At 42.0% G+C, this 23,398-nt stretch overlaps 1 protein-coding gene across 1 annotated transcript in view; it reads right to left on the bottom strand.

The window, feature by feature from the left end:
* Window positions 1-23,083, bottom strand: part of LRRC2 (leucine rich repeat containing 2) — a 71,975-nt gene extending 48,892 nt beyond the window's left edge. Inside the window, exons 1-2 of the mRNA XM_033085922.1 lie at window positions 22,959-23,083; window positions 7,886-8,093 (exon numbers count right to left, since the gene is read on the bottom strand). Of these exons, the coding sequence (XP_032941813.1) occupies window positions 7,886-8,093; window positions 22,959-23,083 (333 nt within the window). The remainder of the gene's footprint in view (window positions 1-7,885; window positions 8,094-22,958) is intronic.
* Between the last annotated feature and the right edge of the window lie 315 nt (window positions 23,084-23,398).

Below are 23,398 nucleotides of genomic sequence, written 5' to 3'. Positions count from 1 at the left end.
TGCACCTTTAGCAGCAGCAGTGCCTATCGTTGCTGAGTTAATTACCATAATACAGGAAGCTCATCCAAGTTTAGCTACCACCGATGTGAAAGACATGTACTTTATGTTTCCATTTCAGGAGAACCATTGGAATTGTTTTGCTTTCACATGGAAGGAAATACAATACACTTTTCAGCAAAAACTGGATACTAGGACTTCTCCATGCTAACGCATTTTACCCTAGCCCAAAAATTATCTACAATTCCAGTAGACAAGGGGATAAGGACCTACCAATATATTGATAATGTATTGATTGGGGGTCCAGACACAGGTAAAGTGGGAAATATTCAAAACTACTTTATTGAGCACCTTGAAGGTGTAGGGTTAAAGATCCCAGAGGATAAAATTCAGTGCCTTGCTTCAGAGAAAAAATTCCTGGGAAGGGAGATGCTGTTTGTGTCCCTGCTGAGGAGTTACTTGCTACTCACTGTAGCAAGTAACTGTGCCACAAATAAAAAAGGAGCAGGGCTACCTGAGAAGCTCTGCCCATAGCCAGTCATCTCTGCACTTCAATCCCAGTATGGTACCTTTTGACAAAGCACTGAAGGTAGTTACCACCCCCAAGCACATACCCCACAGGCCTAACTTGGGACTTTTTCACCCCATGGTTTGACATTGGGCCCAGTTACTCGATGCACTGGACCCATATCCAACAGTCAGTATTTGTAGAATCCCTCACACCCACTACCTGTTAAAGATTAATTAGTTCCCCCTGTCTGCTTAAATATATTTGATGACTATAATGGCACCTGAATTTGCAAGATGAGGAGATGTCTTGTATCATTTGGACTAGCTTTGAGATTTAAGACACACCTTATATAGTTATCAGACCACATCACTGGGTAAATGCATATATCAAGCAATTGGACAAAATACGTCTCTGGAGAACTAAAATTGCAAGTCCAACAAGTATCAAAAAAGGCTTTACAAAATCAATTACTTAAAAGAACATGATGTATTATGAGTTGTATACAACTCAGAGTGTTATATTACCATTCATTATGCCTCTACTTCCATTAAGGAAGCATGAGCTAAGATGAAAGAAATATCTGGCTAAACTGCAGAATTGTTTCAATCCATGAAGCCAAATGAGTGGTTTAATGGTTGGAGCCCCAGCTCCTGGTTGATGTCTACACTCTGGTCATGAGAACTTATAGAGATACTGCAATTTGGAATTGTGTTGCTAACTGTATTTATTTTCTAAAGGATTGACGTAGCAATTGTTTCGCACATTATTTATTGCGTTATCTCTTCTGCTTCATCCTTATTTTCTCCTCCTGTTTGGTATGTTCACATCACCACCATGGATGAAGTCTATGATCAAAGACTATGACCACTGGATCAAAATTTAAGTAAAAGGGTGTTGTAAGAAAAGGCTTAACAGCATTTTCATCATATACTTTAAACAAGCACTCCCTGGTAGCAATTTTCTGCTTGTACTATCTCCTCTAAATCTTAGCTCTCTCTCCCTCCTCCCCATCTCACACTTTTTTACCCATACTCTTAAAAAGTTGGTACACAGAGTAAAACCAGTGTTCTTGTACCAGGATTTGGTCCCATTTGCACCTTCATTTGGGCAGAGGAATTTAATATCAATTTGTAACAGTAATTTGCTGATGAAACTTCGTGAGGTTTTTTGGACCCTTATTGCTTTAAACCATGAACATTTACAAATCTGTGGTGGGACATCGTATCCCCAAGGAAATGGGGGGTGGGAAGGGAGGTGGGGATTTGTTGTGGACATGTCAATAAAACAAGATGATTTTCCAACCTCACTTGTTGCTTCTTGAGAGAAAGATGATAATGTTAGTTAATGGCTGGACTCAATGTTCTTAAATGTCTTTTCAAACCTCACTGATTCTGTGATTCTATGAAATGTAGCATGTTGTGGGACCACCTTTAATAGTAAAAGTGGTCATGACTGAGTCAGGAATTTCTTTTTTTTTTTTTTTTTTTTTGTTGGAGGGAAGTCTCTGGGGATATCTCTGAAATTTACATAAGCACAAAAGAGAGATTTTCCCTGTCCATTCAATGCAGCAATGTTTCTTGATGCCTTGTAGGAAATAAATACATCACTGTGAGAAACTGTTGGCAATAACAAATGGAAATTTTTTTCTTCTATAGAATTTCACCACCACTCATTTACTTGCACATCTAACATTAAAGTTTTTTAAAGTAGGTATGCATCCAAATTCTCTACTCAGGTAAAGCAGCATAGCCAAGAAATACTCTGTATTTGAGGAGCATCATCAGCTTTCCTCTGCCAATATTGATATCACAGCATTAAAAAATTTGTTTATCCTGAATATTTTGTGAAAAACATTTAAAATTCACTGATTCACTAAAGAATAAACATTCATTAATTAACAGTAGAAAGTAAACACTCAGAGGGGAAAAACAGAGTTAAAGTGATTTCATTTTAAAATTCATATGAATATTCATGGCCTTACTTTGCCTCAGTTTCTAGTTCTAATGGTTGTTTCTCTGCAGAACTAATTTAATTGAGTAGATACATGTTTATGTGTACAGAGGTTTTCAAGTGTTGCATCAATTCTGCTTTTTTTTTCGGTAGGCAACCAATTCAAACACACAATTCAAAGGTCCATAATCCATATATATATATATATATATATATCACAATGTGCTTGCCAGTAAAACTCTGAAATAAATAATTTTATTTTTCTGAAACATACCTTGGGAACCTGAAATTACTTGTGTCACAACACACTGTTCTCATGCTTTCAAAGTCCCAAGTGTTTTACAAATACAGGAAGATTTAGGAGACTCGCTTCTGGGGCAATATAACTGGATTCTCCCTCTTTTTTATTAAAAGAGAAAAAGAAGAGAAAACCTGTCTGATTTCATTCACAATATCAAATTTTTTCTTTTCTTTCCTAACTGTAAGTACTAATTCATTACTGTCCCCAGCTGGCAGAAATGCACACCCATGGGAGGTAGGCACTTGAGTCACAGAACCACAGAATCAGAAAATCACAGAATCACAGAATTAACTAGCTTGGAAAAGGCGTTTGATATCATCAAGTCCAACCTATGACCTAACACCACCTTGTTAAACTATGGCATCAAGTGCCATATCCATTCTTTTCTTAAACACCTCCAGGAACAGTGATTGCACCAGCTCCCTGGGTAACCCATTCCAATATCCAAACACTCTTTCTGTGAAGAACTTTTCCCTGATGTCCAGCCTAAAATATTCATCTTAAAAGGGAGACAAGGAGCCCTGAACCTTAAGCGTGTTGTCAAGCAGTCCAAGTCAGATGGAGCTTTGGCAGACCAAGGTAAGACTATCTCATAAATGTAGTTATCAACCACTGCCCACAGGCTGAAGCTAACTACAAGGTTAGGCATGGCTAAACCAGAACTCAAGTTACAAAATGCCTTTCTGGTTCAGAGGGACTTGCTGAGTATTTGCTCTTCAAACACAAAGGCCTATTCTACTTCCAGTGCTGTTGATCTACAAGGAAATACAGATCTGCATAAACAGAATAGAATTTTTTCAAAATTCATATACTGTAAAATTAAATTCTAGTCTCTTTAGCTACTACTTTGTGCTTACTTGTCTAACCCAATATTTTTTGTGTGAGCTTTTTACTTTCATGCGAATTACACAGAAGACTGTAGTGTGCCATTCACTGTTGCAATCTAACATTGTCTCCTTTTGTTTTCCTGGCATCAAAATAGTTTTCGTTTCTGCACTTATCTCTTTCAAGGCATACCCAGTGTCATGTTTAAGACTGTTATTCTTACTTCTAAGAAAGAAACAAGATTTGAACTTGATTCTTCTTATTTGCAGTCTCTTTTCACTGATCCCACTGTCACTCTAGCTTTGTTAAAAGCACAAACTGCACTGCTCCCTTGTCTACTTTAACACTGTGTCATAATTCCTTGGCTTTAAATCCATAAATCACTCACTCTATTCATCTTCTTCACAGGACTACACGTCTTTAAGGAGGCCCATAGTCACAAACACTAAAAGCAGAAATATACCAAAAAGTGTTAACGGTTAATTATCACAAAATTATTACCCTTTTTTCCCTCACTATTTTGTTGCTGTCAAAGAGCTTTATGTTTATCAGATGTATTAAAATAATTACTTTACAAGTACAAGGAGCAGTGGGTCTCCACATAATGAAAATGCATTATCATATCAATGATATTTGAGAAGTGGGAAAAAAGGGGCATGAGGTCTTGAAGGAAAGAATTCCTGTTAGGAATTCAAAATATGAGATCGGCTCTGATTGTTACCTTTACTAAGGTTCTCAGAAGAAGATCTTTTTTACAAAAAAAGTGTGTTCCAGATTATTTTCAAAATATTTACCCAAGCTATCCCAAGCTCCTGCGGCTGGGTGACATCCATATCTATCCACAAGTACTCTGGCTGTGCAGGGTATCCTCAGAGATAAGGAGAGACCATGTTCTCTAGGTGCTAGAGATGGGCTCATGGTGCCTTTGCTGAAGCATGACCAAAGCATTGACTACATCCCTCAACTGCTGGGTTAATGGTTTGTCTCCATGAACTTAAGGGTCTTTTCCAGCCCAAGCAATACTATGACTCCATCACAGAGCGTTTTACAAGACCACTTTTTAACCTCCTACTCAACAACCAGTTGGTAAGGTAGGTGCTACATGAATATGGAGCACAAAGCAGAAGCTTCTTTCTAACAAGGCTACAGTTTTACCATCTAGAAAGCCTGGGCACTCTGACATTGAGACCTATAAAAAGGACATGTTAAAGCCACATCCCTATACTGGGGATTACTCCTCCGTGAGACTTAGATTCCTAGCATCCATAGAAAGAAATGGTACAGCTCAGAAGCAAGCCTTGTTCTCAAAATTAAACCTCTAAGTCACACCAACAACCTACTCAGATTTAGCTATCAACTGTCTGGAGGATATATTACTGCCTCGTTGATGAGAGAAAAGGGGAAACATAATAGAAATACTTATCAGCTAAAAGGAAGATAGAAGATTCAGCAGCTCATCCCCAAATGGATACTTTACAGGACTGTGCTGTTTGCTGCTGCCAATGGTAAGTGGCCAGTCAACAGCAAATCCAGCTGGTTATGTGCCTATAAATCTGCACAGGTAATCCCAATTCTGACTTCTCCAAGTCCCTGAGTGCTTAATCACCAAAACTTTCAACTCATGGATGTATTCGTGTGTGCAAAACACATAAGAAAAACTAAACCACAATTGACCCACAGCTCCCAGCTACATAGCATAAAGACTTCTCTTTATGGAAAACTGTCGTATGTCCACAGATTTTATTCATGTGCAAATTGCCAGACTGTGCAGCACTGATTTTGTAGTCCAAAAATTCATTTTGCTTAAATGTGAATACTTTCTTTTTGTGAGAAAGTAATAGGGGAAAAGATTATAGTATCTGATTCTATCTTTGGTTCAGAAACATTAGTTCAGATAGTTCAGATTTTATAAAGCAAAATATGTGGTATGATTTGTATAACAGATGAAAACTTTACACTATTTCTGCAGTAAGTGGATATACACGTTTCAGAACTTCGTCAAATAAGTTTTCACAATTTTAAGATAACTGTCAGGTGTTAGAAAGTGACATTTCAATTCTGATCTCTAAATAAATCGGCTGTGATTGTATCTTTGTCTGCAGACATCTGAACTTTGTCGCAGTTTGTTGTTAAAAGAGGAAACCCACTTCAACTGGGCCAGAGCTGAACAATGAGACTTGATGGATGTTTGATAGGGACACACTAGCATCTGATAAGAAGATCACACAGAATCACAAGGTTGGAAGAGACTTTCAAGATCATTGAGTCCAACCCAGCCCAACGCCTCAACTAAACCATGGCACCGAGTGCCAAATCCAAACTTTTTTTAAAACGCATCCAGGGATGGTGACTCTACCGCCTTCCCAATACAATTTCAGTACTTGATCACTCTTTCTGTAAAACATTTTTTTTTTAATATCTAACCTATATTTCCCTTGGCACAGCTTTAGACTGTGTCCTCTGGTTCTGTCAGTTGTTGCCTGAAAGAGACCAACCTCACCTAACTTTACAAGTACAAGGAGCAGTGGGTCTCCACATAATGAAAATGCATTATCATATCAATGATATTTGAGAAGTGGGAAAAAAGGGGCACGAGGTCTTGAAGGAAAGAATTCCTGTTAGGAATTCAAAATATGAGATCGGCTCTGATTGTTACCTTTACTAAGGTTCTCAGAAGAAGATCTTTTTTACAAAAAAAGTGTGTTCCAGATTATTTTCAAAATATTTACCCAAGCTATCCCAAGCTCCTGCGGCTGGGTGACATCCATATCTATCCACAAGTACTCTGGCTGTGCAGGGTATCCTCAGAGATAAGGAGAGACCATGTTCTCTAGGTGCTAGAGATGGGCTCTAACCCAGCAAAGAGTGCTCCTGTCCAAACCAGGGACTGCCAGTTTTTCCAGAAATGTGCTGTGGGAGACAGTGTCAAAGGCCTTGCTGAAATCCAGGTACACAACATCCACAGCCTTTCCTGCATCCACCAGGTGGGTCACCTGGTCATAAAAGAAGACCAGAATATCAAAATACCACGGTGGATACCTCTCAGGGTGCCATAATGCATTTAACAGTATACCAATTTCTCTTAAATGGGATTTTTCAGAACATTTAATTAGTATTACATATACTGGAAAACAGAACAAAATGTGTGTTTGACTTTGCCTCCTAATGTAAAGCCTAGCTTATGGTGACATAGCGAAATTTTAATGGTTTGGCAAAAGATAAAAAGCAACAGAAAAATTTAATTATGCAATTCTCTGCACCCTGATGCCGTAAGGACATTTGCAGCTGCTACTATATCAGTGTCTAAGGAGCTGTAATCTCTTTTTTTTTTTTCTAAAGTACCTCTAACTAAGGCTTACAATACTCAAAAGTATGTAGTTTTTGACTACACATCTTAAACATCATTTTTAAAATCCTGAGTTCTTGAATAAAGAGATGTGACAGCTCCCCAGCAACCAGGGTTTTATATAGTCCAGAAACTTCGAATATTGTATGTTTATTCAGAGGGAATATAAAGCAAGAAAAAGAAAAAAAAAGAAAACTGAAAAATAAAATATCATCAGATTCAAGATCAAATCTAAGATAAAGTTGCACTTCAGGTCAATCAAAAAATAATTCAAGTTTTTTTATCAGTGTTTTGACTAATATTTTTTGAATTAAAACTCTACATGAAATTATAACTTTTAATTTCACATTACCATTAATAAAGTAGTGTTTCTCAAAATATATTTCAATTACAGTTTTTACAACTTCAGAAAGTTTCAGACCACTTCTAGCCCACCACTTGCTCAATTTCAGTCCAGAACTTACTCACATCTTATCTGTAAACTGCTATTTCACATCAAACATATCTGCAAGTCAAATTGCTTTTTTTCAAAAGGACCTTGTGGATTGATGCTATCAGTTTTAAGCTGAGCAGAGCTTGAGAAATGTGATCACACCATTAGACCAAGAATATAGATCTCTGATTAGTAGAAGACAGCAATAAGCCAACAAATATTATTTTCATCTCTCTTCACCCATTGGGGAATTTTAGAGAAAGAGACCTAATTGCAATATTATTGTCCATACCAAAATTATTAAGAGGGATAAATTGCATATATCAGCAGAGAATTTAAAATACACATACCTGAAAACTAAACCACTAGTTCAGGCTGAGGGGAAAAAACTTTGGCCACTTTTAACACTATGAAAAAGCATCAATTTCATATGCATTTGCCATAAAAAAGGAGGGATTAAAAGATGCAGTCTAAGATACCTGAACTCTTCACCAACAGAAACATATTTTCCATTATATTTACCGTCCACTGCTCTCCAGAAAGCTGAAAAATAAATTTGTTTTGTTCCTTATTTACTCCATCTGTCAAGGCATGACTCTTGAGCTGAGGAGTCTTCTCACGAGTGTCCAGGTCCTTCTCATTGATGTCTACAGAGCCATTCTTGAGGTATTTTGATTGAGGAATACCTTTCTTACGGCACTCTAGTATAAAATTCCATTCCTGTTTTATCCTGAAATAGAGCCAAAAAAATGTTTATGTGAATCAGGTGAAAAAAATACGGCAGGTAAATTCTAAAGCTTAATCTGTGTTTGCAGAAGAACTTAACAAAATATAATTATTCATCTAAGGTCTTGGCTACACATATATATATAAATATGCATTTCCTAGAGATACTCTAAGATTTTCTGGACACATGTAGAGATTTCAAGTGATCAGGATTTCATTCACTGACTATAAAACTATATAGTAACACCCAGAGAACAGAAAAGTGGAGACTGAGCAAACTGTTATGGAAAAGAGCAAAAATAATGCCCATTAATTTGATAGGATAGGAAATAAATTCTCACAGAACAGATTATATGCATAAACAGAGTCAAATACCTGGTGATATATGAAAACATTTCTTAAGGAAAAAATAGTAAGACGTGTCTTTTTTCCCTGCCCTTTCTTGTTCAAGTATAATGATTTATTTTAATTTTTATGCCAATATCTTCTTAAAAGATAAAGGTCAAAGTTATCACATGCCAACTGATTTCAGATTCAGTTTCAGTGTAACTTTTACATCACCTCCAAGGCAAGCTTTTTCTCATATAGCTTCAGGTGCAAATTCAATTTGACATAATTAAGCATTTTGAAAAGCTCATGCTTCTAGTTAGGAGAGATTCATTTCAGCTTAGTCAGTTAAAGAACTGATTTGTTAACAGAAGCAAGCCTTAGTTACACCAAAATAAGACTCTGCATAGCCCCTTGTATCATGAATCTGACCTCACACTTTGAATTCTATATCCTGTGGTACATAAGACTCATTTGCATCATCTCCATCCTCTGATAGAAACCCGAATCTAAAGGATTAAAGAAAACTGAGAGCTTAAGAAGGACACAAGTACCTCACGATAAAGTACCTCTAGAGAAAGTAAACACATCATGTCCTAGAAAGAGAAACACATGCAAGTTTATAAGGCTCAAATAGGAAGTAAAAAACCTTTACATGTATTACCACTTGATCATGAGATTCTTCTCTACAATACTAAGATGTAAAAAAAAGTGTCACATGAAACAGAATCATAGACTCATAGGATTATTTGGGTTGGAAGAGAGGCTGAAGATCATCTAGTTCCAATCCCACTGCCACGGGCAGAGACACCTTCCAGTAGACCAGGTTGCTCAATTTCTCCCCTCAGCCACAAATGAGCCTTCCAGGGATGGGTCATCCACAGTTTCTCTGAGCAACTTGTTACAGTGCCTTATCACCCTCACAGTAAAGATTTTCTTCCTAATATCTAATCTAATTTCTTCCTAATATCTTCTCTTTCAGTTTGAAGCCATCCTCCCTTGTCACTACAGTTCCTCATAGAGAGACTCTCTCTGGCTTCCTTAGTGCCCTTTTTCAGATACTGGAATGATGCTATGAGATCTCCAAGCAACTTTCGCTTCTACAGGCTGAACCACCCAAGCTTTCTCAGGCTTTCCTTAGCCTGTTTTCATAAGGGGAATGCTCCAGTCCTCTTATCAACTTCATGGCCTCCTCTGGACGTGTTCAAACAGTTCCATGTTGTTTTTAAATTGTGGGCACCAGAGTTGGATGTGGAGTCTCACAAGAGCAAAGCAGAGGGATAGAATCACCTCCCTTGACCTGCTTTTGATGCAGCCCAGCACACAGCCGCTTTCTGACGCCTGAGGGACACCACTCATCACTGTTTTCCACTTGGTCATTAATCTACTGGCCGTAACACAACTGCATTCAGCCATCCGGCCAGGTCTTTATCCACTAGGCAGTCCATCCATCACATCCATGACCCCCTATTTAGAGTCAAACATGTCATGTGAGACAGCACTGAATGCTTTGCATTAAGTCCAGGTAGATGATGTCAATTGCTTTTTCCCTGTTGATCAATGCCATGGTTTCATCATAAAAGGCCCCCAGATCTGTCAGGATTAAAACCAGAATGTCTGGTTTTAAGTCACATACAAGAAACCAGTTAAAAATTAGGTACAAAAAGCATGTCCCAAATCTTGTTGAAATAAATACAGTAATTTCACGACCATAAGGTGTACCGGATTATAAGGTGCACCTACAGGAGTCGGGAAATTTCGCAACTTTGTACATTATATAAGGCGCAACGGCCTATAAGGCGCACTTTTTTTTTGCAGCGAGGATCCATGCCACACGCAAAAAAGTAACAAAATAGTAACAGATTTGTGCGATCGCAATTTACTGGCTTGGTTTGAGGTCGAGTGGGTTCAATGCCACTCGGGGCTGCCGCTGGTGCCAGGCGCCCAAGCCACACAGCGGTGCCGGGCACCCGAGCCGCACCACGATGCTGGGAGTCTGTGCCACGGTGCCAGGAACCCGTGCCATGCTGCACTGCCAGAAGCCCATTCCGCCCTGTGTTGATGGGCAATTCTGCCACGCAGCAGTGCCGGGTGCCTGTGCCATGCTGGGATTCCAGAAGCCTGAGCCACACCGGGATACCGGAAGCACATTCTGCTTTGCTGGGCAACTCTGCCACGCCACAGTGCCGGGCACCCTTGCCCCACCACTGTGCCAAGCGCCCATGCTGCACTGCAGTGACGGGCGCCTGAGCCACACCGTGGTGTCGGGCAACTCTGCCGTGCGACTGTGCCAGGACCCCATGCTGTGCCACAGTGCCAGGAACCCGTGCCATGCTGCCCTGCCGGAAGCCCATTCTACCCTGCATTGCTGGCAATTCTGCCACACGGCGGTGCCGGGCGCCCATGCCACACCGTAGTGCCAGGTGCCCATGCCCCGCTGCCACGCCAGGAGCCCATGCCGCGTCGCGATGCTGGGAGCCCGAACTGCTTCACGGCGCTGCGGTGCTGCCGGCTCCCCCCCCCAGCTCTCCCAGCTCACACTTCTGGATTGGCAAATTTTGCAACTTTGTATATTATATAAGGTGCACCAGACTATAAGGCGCACTTCCGGGTTTGGACCAAACTTTTAATCAAAAGGGTGCACCTTGTAGTCGTGGAATTACTGTAATTTTTGGATGCCCATTACAAGATACGAAACTGCATTGCAGAGTACTCTTGTGGAAATACAGTAGCACAGATTAAAAGTCACAGTTGATGTAATGCTATCAAAATAAGTTTCTAGAGAGCAAAACTGCATGCCTACATAGAAGAGTAGTGAGACAGTTGTATACATTGTGGCATTTAGAGAAATCTCAGAGAATTTCAGAGACACTTGGAAGCAGAGAGCACAGCAATGGCAAAGACAGAGCACAGGGGCACACCGCAGGCACTTTCTACACTTTTGGAAAATACACGTAACCATTTATCAGAGGAACAAGCCTGAGGGACCACCAGAAGAGAGTTTCAAGGAACAGCACACTACACATGGAACGTAAGAGAATTGCAGAAAACCCCTTCTGTAATAATGACTGCAATGTTTTCCTAAGTGATATCCTTATAAAGGGAAAGTACAGAAAAACACCTTCTACAAATATTTCAGGAGGTGAATTAACGGGGAGGATGATTAAAAGGTAGTTCACTGGATAAAGTGTTGACAGACTATATGAAGATAGCAAAAACTCAGACTAAGTACATTCCAATTAAAAGTACGGATCTCTTTATCCCTTGTTTCAAAAATTACATAATTTTTTTAAAAGTAGAAAATGGTATTTATCTTCAAATTAAAAAAAAAAAAAGAGAGAGAAGGAAACATGAGCTCTGATAGACACCAAAGAAAGTAAATTAAATTACTGCAGGTATACAAATGAGTAGGAAAAGGATTTGTATCATATCAGATGAAGGAAGCCTCACAGAGATGATGGGAGCAATAACTTCTCAAAATATGAAAAGAGCAATAAAGGAATAGTTATAGAAGTTATTCATAGGTGCAGAAATGTTATTCATTCTTGGCTTCAGTTTTCATCAGAGAGATCAGCATGCCCTTCACAAGTCAACATCTGGAATAATTCCTGATATTAGAAGTTATCAATAGGGGAGGTGTAAGAATACTAAAATCTATTTGAAATAAATCTCCCAGTTTTTCTCAGTGTTTACTGCTTTGTGGAATGTTTAAATCATAGTGAGCTCTGATATGTGAGTTAAGAAAAAATAGACTGGACAGACAGAAGAGCATTCAGCCCGGGGAGTCCCTAGTGTGGACAAAAGGTGTTAGCACAGTCAAGGCAGAGCCTACCGACTATGAACAATATCTCCACAAACCTTGTCTGAGTTTATTTGCTATGACAAAGACAAGAAAATAGGTTAAAGCAGATACAGCCCCTTAGCCCACATTGTGATAAGTCAACAAGCTGTAGCTAATATTTCTAAATTTTCTATTAGAGAGGGAGAGATATCCAAACACCTGATCTCACTAAGCAGCTCAACTAAGGGTATCCCCACCAGCTCCAGTCTAGAAGTGCTCATCTGACAGAGTTTCCATATCAGCAGGCATGATAGTTCAAAAACCTTTCACATTCTTTTACACATGAGCCAATTCAATTTTTAGTGTTGCTCTTAACTATTCAATCTGTCATTTGTACCCCAGAAACTGCCAACTCAGCAGAATGTGGATATTGCAAGAGCAAGAGATTGCTAGGAAAAGCTACAAAAAATATTTTCATATACTATAAGAAAAAATAAACAGTGCCAAAACACTTACTCATATTTTGTTCCAAAACCTGTGTACCAGTGGGTACAGCTATATAGCTATAACAGCTCTGTATGGCTAGGAAGAAAAGTGGTGTGGGGAAAGTGTTAAATGAATTTCAAGGAAGGGAACAAAATTATCTGAGCAATTAAAAGGCAGGAGCCATAAGGACCATAGGATCAAACACCTAGAATTCTTTTTTTCTAAAATATTCCAAAATTTGCCACTGCTGTACTGCTCCAGTCCTCCACATAGAGCTTTTCTGCCCTTCTGTGAAGCTTTATTCTGCATTACTACCCTCTCATTTCTGTGGAATTCCTTCATTTTCTATCACAGCAATAAATATTTCACTCAGTGCATAAATTAGTGCACTGAAAAAACTTGCCTACAAAATGGGGAGGTTTTGTATTCATTACTCTTCCTTTAAGCCCAAAAAATTACTGACTCATTCCTCACAATATAAACTCTAAGAATGTTAGAAACTTAAACAACAGAAAGAAGAGGTCAAAAAGTCTAACTCAATAAAAACTAAGTGCATTATTAATCATCAGCACTGGCTCTGTCAGGTGGATCCCCAGAACACTAGAGTAGAGGGCTCAGATCTAAAATTTTACACTCTCAAAACAAGAAGTGTAAGAAATGGTAAGAAGGGAGTTACATTAAAGCTGAAAAAAGAAACTGCCCTCTGACAGTCTTCTGATCACATGTACAAATCACAAATCCCAGGAGGTCATTGCTAGCTAAGCAAAATAAAATGCATACAACAAAAATGGTTGTTTAGCAAATCAGTCACTGAAATATTTACCTCAGGAGAAAGACAGGGGTTAAAATTAAACCTACCAGGGAATGCAACATGTATATTGCACACAGATATGGAAATCCTGCGTCAAATTTCCTCTTCATTCGTACATTAAGTTATGGTAACGTGCTCTGTTAGGCTTTTAAAGAATGCAAGTATTGTGTACAAGCACGTTTAGAACAGATGGAAGGTGAATTAATAATGCAGCAACAAAAGTGCATAATTGTGTACAGTATATCTCAGAATGAAAACATTATGTTTCTCAGGGGCAAAGGGTATAATAATTTACAACACCTGGCTGTACCCTCAAGTTACACACTACTCAGATTAATCATTATGAGCCTTACTGGCCTGGAGTTACAACTTATATCAAGACAGTGTGTATCATGAAGAAAAGATGACAAAACTGTAAATTTGCAGGTTCAGTTGAGATCGAACCAAAGGGATCTACTTGACTACATGGTTGTCATTCTGCTCTGTTGCTGCCAAAAAATTGAGATGACAGTACTTTTTAAGGGATCATTATGAAAATAAAAACCTTTTGAAGTCTTCGTTTGGTGGCAATCCTCAAATTAGTCAGAATTTCCACCATGTTTGCCATATCTGGAGGCTATTACATGAATCTTCAGGAAAGATTTCTGAAAGAAAAGTACCTAAACCAGTGAGGCAAAAAGAAAAATAAGACTCCTTATATTCCAGAAACACATATCCACATATGACAGATAAGTTACAAAACCACAGCTCTCCTGAAGTTCACATCTTTTTAATACTATTTAACAATAAAATATTTTCATCTTCATCTAGGCCTTGATCAAACAGTTGAAGTCAGATTAAAGAAACAACAATTATTTTCTGTAGTAAGAAAATTTAAGATAGTGAAGTCAACCCTAATTTGACTTCAGTACGAACACAAAAATTATTTTTCCTAGATAAAGGGCCCAACTGAGGTCTAAGGTTCCAACAACTCAGCTAACTACTACAATATTTCCTCTTCAATCGTTCAAATAGTTCCACTAATTTTAAAAAAGTATGGTTGCATGCTGCTTATGTTTGTCAAAAAAAAAAAGAAGAAAAAAAGGGCAAGTTTCATACTTATATATCTGTAACACAAAAGCACACCTGTCACTAAGGCAGATGTATGTGGTATAGAGGAATTTTACTCTGGCAAGGTATTTTCCAATACACTGCCTTTTTACAGTAAGCTTCCAGGACAATATAGTCATGAAACAAGACCATCAGGGAAATAGAAGATTCAAATACTTTTGTTTTGGTTAATGCTTTATTCCTCCTCAGGTAATCATTTCCCAAATACTACTTCACTACTGGAATATACCTTCAGAAAAAAATATTCACTGCATTAATAATAATAATAATAATAATAATAATAATAATAATAATAATAATAATAATAATAATAATAATAATAATAATAATAATAATAATTATTATTATTATTATTATTATTATTATTATTATTATTATTATTATTATTATTATTATTATTATTATTATTATTATTATTATTATTATTATTATTATTTTGTTCAAGGATGTGGGAGTTCCCTATTTGAAATTATATTTTCTCCAACAAAATTATGAATCTAATCAACCTGATGCAAAGAGTTACTCTACAATAAACTCAGTGATTGCACCTTTCAAAGGAATAACCAGCTTGGAAAAGAAGTGTGCATTTGTAGGGATTTCAGAGCCATCAACGCAAATGAGGAGTAACTGGATTTCTTTCAATTGCTCTTCCTTCAGCAGGTACTCTCTGTTCAATGTCTGATTAGAACATATTGGGGAAAAGCTGTGATTCCTAGGTAAGGAAAGGAAGTTTTGTTAGATGGCATATGTCCTCTAGGACAAAAGAATTGACTGGGACACTACATGGTGACACCAGTTTAGAACTCTGAGCAATTTTTAAATCAGAATCACTAGCCATGCAGGATCATTAAATAATCCTCTGGAATTTTTAGAAGAGCGTCACAGTAAAACTGGAGCTCAGCCCAGAATAATATTCCTGATGGATGAGTAACATTTGCTTCAAATTCAATTGGATTGATTCAATTTCAGTATCACTGCCAGGCTCTTCCATGCATTTTATGGGCTTGTGGCTGAATGTTGGCTTTTACCTTACAATGCACTTCTGTGCATTACTTTAGATGCATGAAACAAAGGCAAATAACTTAATACATTTATTAGTGCTGCAGATCTAAACCAAAATTGTTCACTATAATTTTTGTTTGGGGCAAAAGGACTCCCAGCTTCAGTTTTTGACTAGCTTGGGAAAAGTTCTGCATTGGGTATTGAGTAGGAGAATAAACATAACAAATAAAATCTTAGTTCAGATACAAACAGAGTTATAACACTGAAGTTTGGCAGAGAGGTAGAGACAATTTTTTTTTTATTAAACAAACGTGTAACCTCTCAAGGAAAATAAGTCTGCCTGCAAAGTGTAGTTTTCTTGTTGCTTTTTACTTTTAACATTAATAATGCATGCATGTTTAATTAGCAAGACTTTGAGAAGAAGAGTAGCTGAACAAACTTTTATTTTTGCTGCATGTTTGTTGGTGGACAGAGGAAATTGGCTGTGCCATTTCACAGCAATGATTTAAATAGCTAATCTGGACAAACAGCTCTGGCATTTCCTCACTTGAATGCTTAATTTGTTTGCCTTCAGATTTATTTTACCTGCTTTTCATACAAATGACAAACATGTTGCAATCCCTCAAAAAAAAAAAAAAAAAACAAAAATCGAGAGAGAGAAAAGAAAACAAGTAAACAAGTAGAAAAGAAATCTCAGTGCAAAAAGGTCATCGAGGTCATCTGACAGCATTCAGGATTTTGGGCAACAATAAAAGACTGTTCACCACTACCAGAATCTAGAAGATTAAATATATAACAGTGATATAAACACAAACTTCTTTCCATAATATGCATTTTCATAAACATAGAGGAAATATCAGGACAGTACACACTTTTTGTAATATTTTGCAGTTCATATCCTAGGGGAGATTTCAAATGGGCTTGTCTGACAGGATCAATAACATGACATAAAATGAAAATAAGCCTATCCAACACTGTTTCACTGCTTTTTCTTTTATATTTAGTTGCTGTTTTACATGTGTTCTTTAAACTGCCATACTTTCATAGTCCCACAAAACCAGAGGAAACAGAGGACTGAATTAAATCCACAAAAAGAAATTATCTAATACCAGTACCTCAGAAGACCAGTATTGTTTGTCCAGAATCAGCTTTCACTGGGCAGTTGCTGAAAGATCTGCCTTGTAAACAAATCTTTACAAGACCTCACCATTAATGCACAGTTGAAGCTTTTCATTCATTTGTGAGATTTTCCTCTTAAGAAAATCTTCAGTCAAAAATTGTCTTACAAGTTACAGTCTAATGTGGCTGCACGAACTAAATTACTTTGCCCCAAGGCAAACTAAGTTCCCTGGAGGTTAACAGGAACTTTGTCCTCGAATAATATGTACTACATTTCACTGTATATTATTAGGTCATTTTACATAATAATATAGCATATAAAGGAACTACACGATCCCAAATTTGCATTAGCAAATTACAATCTCTTTGAGAAAAACTGGGTTTTGTTAAAAATAAAAAAAAAAAATAAAAAAAAAAAAAATAAAAAAAGAACAAACAAAGCAGCCCCACAGCCAGATTCCAAAGTCAGCATGATTGTATTTGCAGAGAAACTCTATTTTTCAACCCTACTTTAGGAATTCACTCTGACTTCTGCCCAAAGTAAATATCTGGAATCTTAAATGCAGGATGCCATCCTCATTTTAGGAAGGTGCTGCCTCTAAATGTCTTCTGGGAATTATCATTTTGGATCAAAGTGCTTCCAAAGCACTTTCCTACTATGGCACAGTATGAACTTGCATTGATTTCAGTGGACCTACCTGACAACAGTAAAATTTTAATCCCTGATGCCTGAATTTAGTCAATGCAGAACTCCATAAAATAATGAAATGTATTTATACACGAAACATTATTTCTATTACTTAATTAGGAATGCGATTTTAAGCCCTTTCAAGCTAAAAACCAGCAAAGTTTTCTCAAATTTTTTTGGTCCAACATTTGAGAGCACTGAAAAGCACTTAAGAAATAACTTGTGAGCTGACATTTAGGATCTAAAACCTCATAAAACAAAGAGGATTTTCTTTTAACTGAATTTGGCATCTTATTACTAATGTCCCTATTACTCTGACCATTATTCTATCAGCTTTGACCATTCTGTAAGGCCTGCACCATAAGAATGAACATGAATTTTGCCATTTGTTTCAGTGAGTGCAATACTGATCACTCATATTCAGGAGACAAAGTCTAAAGTATTTCCTCCTTTTTTTCCAGGAGCTCTACAAGTAGAACTAACTGGAAGGGAATCTGAGTGCATGAAGACACACAGCTATACAAAGTACAATATGAAAATTGCAGTTTAAGGGAAGATAACAAAAATCCTTTGCACATGTCACAAGTGCACCGGAACTTTTATTTCTGTGCATTGTATCTTAAATTTCCTATAGTAGTGCAGGAAGATAAGAGAATGAATTTAGGCATCATTAATGGAGAATGCACAGGAAAAGCAGAGAAGCTCTACTTCAGATGGAAGTGTGTCTACAACAATTAAACACAGACAAAAAAACAGGGAGAATGCCTGTTTTCGTGGAAAATGCAAGTCACTGTAACATATGCTACTGACAAAAGCCATGGGAGCTCAAATTAACTACCTCAGAAGACATAAGGCTACCCTCTTTCCCTCTTGCAAGGAAAATTTATCATGCATCGTTTGCTTTTGTACTAGTGAACTTGAAAGTTATCTTCTGCACCACAGAAAAACAAAACAAAAAAAAGTGTCAGAGGGAGCTGACATGTTGTCCACATTAGGACAGAAATAAGGTTTGATCAGGTTTGATCTCAAATCCTTTCACTTGTGTTTTCTACCATAAGGGAAACAGCAAACATCCATCTCTCAGCTGTCATGGCTTAACCCCAGATGGCAACCAAGTACTACACAGACATTTGCTCCCCAAACCCCTGGTGGGATTAGTGGGAGAATCAGAAAAAAAAAGTACAGTAATTTCACGACCATAAGGCGCACCGGACTATAAGGCGCACCCCCAGGAGTCGGCAAAATTTGCAACTTTGTAGCTCAGATAAGGCGCACCTGAATATAGGGCGCACTTTTTTTTTTTGCAGCGAGGCTCCGCCCCCAGCTTCCCCCGCGTGTTTGCTGGACGAGGCCCCGCCTCCATCCGGCTGCCGCGGCACCGGGGCCCCACCTCCAGCCAGGAGCCCCGACCTCGCAGCCCCGCAGGCACCCAGCAGCCCCAGTCCCGCGGGCACCAGGAAGCCCCAGCCTTGCCTCCACCCAGCAGCCCCTGTCCCGTGGCCCCGCCGGCACCTGGAAGCCCTGGTGCTGCCGGCACCCAGCAGCCCTGGTCCCGCGGCCCCACGGGCACCCAGCAGCCTCGGCCCCGTGGCCCTGCAGGCATCTGGAAGCCCCGGTTCTGCAGGCACCCAGCAGCCCCTGTCCCGCGGCCCCGCAGGCACCCAGCAGCCCCGATCCCGTGGCCCCGCGGGCACCCAGCAGTCCCGGTCCCACAGGCACCTGGAAGCCCCTGTCCCGCAGCCCCGCGGGCACCCAGCAGCCCCGACCCCGCCTCCAGCCAGGAGCCCCGGCCTCGCAGCCCCACAGACATCCTGCGGCCCGGGTCCTGCAGGCACCCAGCGGCCGCAGCCCCACAGGCACCCAGCAGCCCCGGTCCCGCGGGCACCCGGAAGCCTCGGCCTTGCCTCCACCCAGCAGCCCCGGTGCTGCCGGCACCTGGAAGCCCCGGTCCCGCGGCCCCGCGGGCACCCAGTAGCCCCAGTCCTGCAGGCACCCAGCAGCCTCGGTCCCGCGGCCCCACAGGCACCTGGAAGCCCTGGTCCCACGGGCACCCAGCAGCGCCGGTCCCATGGCCCCGCGGGCACCCAGCAGCCCTGACCCCGCCTCCAGCCAGGAGCCCCGGCCTCGCAGCCCCGCGGGCACCCAGCAGCCGCGACCCCGCCTCCAGCCAGGAGCCCCGGCCTCGCAGCCCCGCGGGCACCCAGCAGCCCCGACCCCGCCTCCAGCCAGGAGCCCCGGCCTCGCAGCCCCGCGGGCACCCAGCAGCCCCGACCCCGCCTCCAGCCAGGAGCCCCGGCCTCGCAGCCCCGCGGGCACCCAGCAGCCCCGGTCCTCCAGGCACCTGGAAGCCGCGGCCCCGCGGGCACCCAGCAGCCCCGGCCCCGCAGGCACCAGCAGCCCCGGTGCTGCCGGAACCTGGAAGCCGCGGCCCCGTGGGCACCCAGCAGCCCCGGCCCCGCAGGCATCCAGCAGCCCCAGTGCTGCCGGAACCTGGAAGCCACGGCCCCGCGGGCACCCAGCAGCCCCGGCCCCGCAGGCACCCAGCAGCCCCGGCCCCGCAGGCACCCAGCAGCCCCGGTGCTGCCGGAACCTGGAAGCCACGGCCCCGCGGGCACCCAGCAGCCCCAGTCGGGCAGGCACCCAGCAGCCCCGGTCCCGCGGCCCCGCAAGCACCTGGAAGCCCCGCTCCCACGGGCACCCAGCAGCTCCGGTCCCATGGCCCCGCGGGCACCCAGCAGCCGCGACCCCGCCTCCAGCCAGGAGCCCCGGCCTTGCAGCCCCGCGGGCACCCAGCAGCCCCGGTCCCATGGCCCCGCAGGCACCTGGAAGCCCTGGTCCCGCAGGCACCTGGAAGCCCCTGTCCTACAGCCCCGCGGGCACCCAGCAGCCCCGGTCCTGCAGGCACCTGGAAGCCCCGGTGTGCGGCCCCGCGGGCACCCAGCAGCCTCGGTCCCATGGCCCCGCGGGCACCCAGCAGCCCCGGTCCTCCAGGCACCTGGAAGCCGGGGCCCCGTGGGCACCCAGTAGCCCCGGTCCCGCAGGCTCCCAGCAACCCCAGTCCTGCAGGCACCCAGCAGCCCCGGTCCTATGGCCCCGTGGGCACCCAGTAGCCCCGGTCCCGCAGGCTCCCAGCAACCCCAGTCCTGCAGGCACCCAGCAGCCCCGGTCCTATGGCCCCGTCGGGCACCCAGCAGCCCCGGTCCCACAGCCCCGCGGGCACCCAGTAGCCCCAGTCCCATGGCCCCGCGGGCACCCAGCAGCCCCGGTGTGCGGCCCTGCGGGCACCCAGCAGCCCCAGTCCCATGGCCCCGCGGGCACCCAGCAGCCCCAGTGCCATGGCCCCGCGGGCACCCAGCAGCCCCGGTGTGCGGCCCCGTGGGCACCCAGCAGCCCCAGTCCCATGGCCCCGCGGGCACCTAGCAGCCCCAGTGCCATGGCCCCGCGGGCACCCAGCAGCCCCGGTGTGCGGCCCCGCGGGCACCCAGCAGCCCCGGTCCCATGGCCCTGCGGGCAACCAGCAGTCCCGGTCCTCCAGGCACCTGGAAGCCCCGGTCCCGTGGCCCCGCGGGCACCCAGCAGCCCCGGTCAGGCAGGCACCCAGTAGCCTCAGTCCTGCAGGCACCTGGAAGCCCCGCTCCCACGGACACCCAGCGGCCCCAGTCCCGCGGCCCTGCAGGCACCCGGAAGCCCCGGTCCCGAAGGCACCCAGCAGCCCCAGCCTTGCCTCCACCCAGCGGTCCCGGTCCCGTGGCCCCGCCTCCAGTCAACAGCCCCGGCCCCGCAGGCAGTCGGCACTCCTGGCCCCGTGGGCACCCGGCAGTCCCGGCCCTTCGGCCCCGCCTCCACCCAGCAGCTGCAGCCCCGTGGCCCCGCCTCCACCCAGCAGCCGTGGCCCTGCCGGCTCGCCCCGCGGCTCGCAGCTCTCACTTCCGGGTTTGCAAATTTCCGAACTTTGCACATCAGATAAGGCGCACCGGACTATAAGGCGCACTGCCGGGTTCAGGGGAAAATTTTAGTCAAAAGGGTGTGCCTTATAGTCGTGAAATTACTGTAACACTTCTTCATTGAGTTAAGGATAGCTTAATAATAGAAACAAAGTTAAACATAATAATACTAATAATAATAATGAGAAGAGGGAAAGAAAACCCAAGAGAAAGAAATTATGTCAAATACAACTGCTCACAACCTGCTGACCCACTCCTAGTTGATGCCTGAGAAACAATCACTCACCTCTGCCAACTCCAACAATTTATATAGCAAGAATAAAGTTCTGTGGTATGGAATATCACATTCAGGTCAGCTGTCCTGGCTGTGCTCTCTGCCAGTTCCTTTGTCAGCCCCTCACTAGCAGAGGGGCTGAAAAGTCCTTGACTTAGCATAAGCACTACTTAGCAACAACCCAAACAACCGTGCATTATCAACATTGTTCTCATACTAAATCCAAAACACAGCACTGTACCAGTCACTGAGAAGAAAACTAACTATCCTAGCTGAAACCAGGGCACAGCTCAGACAAAAAGAAAGCTTATCCTTGCTAGAGAATTCAATCTGAAGAGTGAACTTCTTGTTTCTTTTTTTTTCTTCTTCTTTTTTGGTTAGAATTGCAGTTTGTAATGTAAGCTTTGGTGGAGAGGGGAAAACCAAGACTGCTGCTGTGGCTGTTTTGAAAAGAAAATTCCCACTGAAAGGACAGCCAGTATTTGTATCGCCCTGGTCTCCTCTTAGACCAGCTGCTCTGTTGTCAATGTAGCTGCACTGGCAGTGAGAATCTACTAGTGAGGGTATCCTGAGAGCACTGGAACACCACACAGAGGTTCAATGCAATTATCTTCTTAAACAAGGGCACTGTTTAACCCTGTGCATTTTATTTTTAAAATAGAAAGTGATATTTAACAACATCTTATAGGAAGTGAAATACTGTTTAAAAAAACTTCAATATAATAAAAACAATAATATTATCATGGAAAGTAAACATTATAATCAGGGCCTTCTTTAACACTCCAACAAGAAAAAATAGTCTAACAATTCTTATTCTCTTTGCTATTACCTATTCAGAAGCAATTGAATGTGTCCACTTATTTAACTCCTTTCTCCTGTCAACACAACAAAAACACTTAAAATATTTTTTAGTAGTTAAAATTAAGAGCATGTGTTCACAAATTCTGCAATTAAAAATCCGTACTTTTATACAGCATATGAGAAATCAAAAGGTAAAATATATATGTTATTTTTCTCTTCAATTTATGTCTCTGGTAAAAAATAAAATATATCATTAATATATCACAATCTACACAGGAAAGTGCAGAAACTAATGAAACACAAGTATTGTTTGTGCTGCATTTACCTTACTAGCATATGAGGGAAGGAAGTAAGATGTCATTGAAATCAAACTCAAACCACAAAACATTAATAATGAAAAATTATTATTTAGTATATCCATAATATTTATTATATATATTTCTATTTATTATATTTCATGTATGGTGATGTTAGTGGATAATAACAACAGATTTGGTTAAAATTAACAACATGAAAGATTTCTTACCTCTCCAATGCACTTTGTTCTAATCTTTCCTTCTCCTTCCTCTGACGCTCTTTGCTCTTCTTAACTCGAGTTTCCCACAGTCCTCTTATGACAGAAAAGTCAAATATTATCACCTGATGCCCCATGTTGTTGACATTAAGCTTCTCCTGCAAGAACAGGCCAACTCTTCAGAAAAGGAATAATAAGAATAGTAAAGATCCAAACTACAATGTTTCATTAAAATTGTCTAGGGAAAAGAGCTGAAGTCATAAGAAATATTAACATAGTATGTTTTCCATCTTACCCAATTTATCTAGGGTTTTGTGCTGACAGTAATCAATGTGCCACAAAATTGACTTCTACATAAAATCCATGGTAACAGCTACACATTGCATTTTTTGTATTCCTTACATCTTTTCCTTTTCAAGATAACGACAGAGTTGCAAAAAAATACTGGATTG

This window comes from Catharus ustulatus, chromosome Z (assembly GCF_009819885.2).
Source record: "Catharus ustulatus isolate bCatUst1 chromosome Z, bCatUst1.pri.v2, whole genome shotgun sequence".
NCBI classification, from domain to species: domain Eukaryota; kingdom Metazoa; phylum Chordata; class Aves; order Passeriformes; family Turdidae; genus Catharus; species Catharus ustulatus.
Note: the sequence above shows the minus strand (reverse complement) of the source record. Positions and strands in the feature narration are given on the sequence as shown.